This window comes from Hylobates moloch, unplaced genomic scaffold (assembly GCF_009828535.3).
Source record: "Hylobates moloch isolate HMO894 unplaced genomic scaffold, HMol_V3 SCAFFOLD_8044, whole genome shotgun sequence".
NCBI classification, from domain to species: domain Eukaryota; kingdom Metazoa; phylum Chordata; class Mammalia; order Primates; family Hylobatidae; genus Hylobates; species Hylobates moloch.
Genome location: NW_026660319.1, coordinates 332 through 3,163, shown reverse-complemented (window position 1 = coordinate 3,163; position 2,832 = coordinate 332). Strand labels below are relative to the sequence as shown.

Genomic DNA, 2,832 nt, shown 5'->3' with positions numbered 1-2,832 from the left:
TCAAAAGTATATATTTTTTCTTTCCTCTAATGTAAAAAAATTAGCATCTTGAAGGATACTATCTTTAGTGTATAGGTAACTGAGGGCTTTGGTTAATGGTCAATTATTTAAAAGTCTCACATAATTTATATAATCTACACTAAAATGTATTGTTAGAACTAGGCTATAGCATATGTTCTTGGTATTATATATAGAAAAGAAAAAATTCTGGATAATTGAAACTATTAATCCTCAAGGATATAAAACAAAAAGGCTTTTTCAAATGTACTTAGAAAAAAAAATCACACAGTAAAGTTCAGATTTTGTAAAACTACTTTAATAAAACATTTGAATAAATTTGTGTTAAACTCAGTAAGTTTCATATTCCTATGACTTGGTTCCCTAATCTCCTAAAAATTACCCTGTTATACCTTGTTATACATAAAACAGAGCATTTAGTAAAATAAATAATACACCAGCACATCAAACTTACAGAAACTCTGGCATCCATTTACAACTACAATAAATTGTAATTTCATCCAAATACCACATCATATATGAAACAATCATTAAACTTCACCACACTTTAAAAAATTTCAAAGATAACCTGGCAAAAACTATTTATTTAAACATAGTATAATCTTATTTTAAGAAAACATAAATTCATAGTAATAAGAGCAAATCACACATAAATGTTTGAACTGAGCATTAGAATTCACAAATTAATATCTTCAGCTCATTTGAATTAATCAAATACTAAATACTATATTGAGCAAGAGATAACAATATCATTATAATAAGCTAAATCCAAACCTGAAAATAAGTCTAACATAAAAACAAGCAAGACTTTTTTTTTTTTTTTTGTCTTTTCGCTGGCTCCCTGACTGCAACTAGTTTTTCTTTTGGAAAAAGAAGCTCCAACACAATTAAATAATAAATTTCTACATTTTCTGTAGTTTTTCTTCCCCCAAAATCATGTTTCCATTAGCTTGCTAGTAAATCCTACAGAGTTGTCAATTTATCCATCACCATCTCTCTGAGCTTCAAATACAGAAAATCCGAAAAGTTCAAAGCAGTTAGAAAAGCAGCGAGTTGACAAAGAATGCCACTTGAGATTTTTTTTTTTTAGTCCTACTTCCTAAAAAGTCAACAGGTCAAAATTACTCACAGCTGGATGCAAGGGTCTTCGGAAAATGAAAGGATGTTTCCCTGCCTCAATCAGCAGACTTAAAATGCTCCCGATCCACAGTGGGATAGATGTGGCCCTCAACGGTCAGATAATCAATCGCTTCCTTGATGGCCTTGACGCTAAGGTCGCAGAGCTGAGCCTGGAGCTCATGGATGCTCTTCCCTTCCTGATGAGGACACTCATGGATCAAACGCAGCACTTCGTTCCGGATGAAATTGAGGTGACTCTCATCGTTATCCCCAGCATCATCCACTTCTGATGGAGACACAGGCACACTTTCTACAGTGGTATCACGACGGGCTTTATCCAGCATCATGTGTGCATTGACTGTTTCCAGAATATGCACGGTGAACTCGTTCATGTCCTCTAGGACATGAATTTTCAATACCTCAAGGCTCTTTGTTCCCATGGGACATTTGAGGATACCAAACACTTTGACATATACTCCGACTGACAGTGGAGTCACTTGCTTGACTTTCTCTCTACCAAACCACTGTCGGGCCTCGATTGGCTTCGCGGTCATATCATCAATTTTGTAACAAATGTGATTTGAAGCCTTCTCTGCCCCTCTGATTACCCCCACGATGGAGACCTGGGAAACTATAATTCCCCTAACCTTGAACACAGTGTCAAACACAGTAGAGCTGAGAAGCTGGTTCACATTACACGGTACAACGTCCTGAATTCGGACCTTAGGTCTTTGGGTCTTAACAGCAGGAGCTGCATCTCTCTCACACAGTTGGTCACTGCCTCCACTCGCTCCATCAGCAGCAGAAATGCTGCCATAGCTCCCAAACCCACTCTTACTCATCTTCAAGACAGCTCTGGCTGAGGAGAAGGTGGGCTTTGGCTCGTCTGGGGCTCCACGGACGGCTTTGAGTTCTCCACAGAAGGCTTCGAGCTCTCCACAGAAGGCTTCGAGCTGTCCGAAAGGCTACGATTGAATGCTGGGAGCCTGAGGACGTAACAAGCGCCACGCTACCTGTGGACCAATCAACTACCAGAATGCGTCTGCTTCCAGCCAGTCAGGATCGGCCACCTTCTCACCTGATCGCATAATCCTTCCCTGTGTGTCAGTGGTTGCTACATTCTAAAAGCCCCACACGAGGGAGCCCTGTTGCTTAGCTGGTCAAAGCGCCTATCTAGTAAAAGTCCCACGTGTAATTTCAAGCAAGCCTTTCCCAACATCTCTAAAAAAATGCATTTTTACTAGCCCCCCTCTTTATTTCTTAATGCTGCAACTTCTACAATTACTTTTAAAAGACTCATTTATTCATTCATTCAAACAACAATGCGACAGAAATTTTAGGAGCACCAAGTGCTTGGCAAAACGGTAGAGTGCTGTACGTTACGTGCAGGGGGGAAAATGCACCACCGTGGTTACTGTTCTCAAGAACTCACGTCCCCTGTTCATTCAAACCATTAAAACTAGGAGCATCGGGCCGGGCGCAGTGGCTCACGCCTGTAATCCCAGAACTTTGGGAGGCTGAGGCAGGTTGATTACTTGAGGTCAGGAGTTCGAGACTAGCCTGCCAACGTGGTGAAACCCCGTCTCTACTAAAAATACTAAAATTAGCCAGGCGTGGTGGTGCATGCTTGTAATCCCAGCTACTCGGGAGGCTGAGGCAGGAGAATCGCTTGAACCCAGGAGGCAGAGGTTGCAG

General features: G+C 40.6%; 1 protein-coding gene across 1 annotated transcript; it reads right to left on the bottom strand.

Annotated features, from left to right (window-relative positions):
* Positions 1 to 826: 826 nt before the first annotated feature.
* Positions 827 to 2,381, bottom strand: RPA4 (replication protein A4). The gene has a single exon (XM_032148659.2). The coding sequence runs from the start codon at positions 1,977 to 1,979 to the stop codon at positions 1,194 to 1,196; it is 786 nt and encodes a 261-aa protein (XP_032004550.1). The 5' UTR covers positions 1,980 to 2,381; the 3' UTR covers positions 827 to 1,193.
* Positions 2,382 to 2,832: the final 451 nt, after the last annotated feature.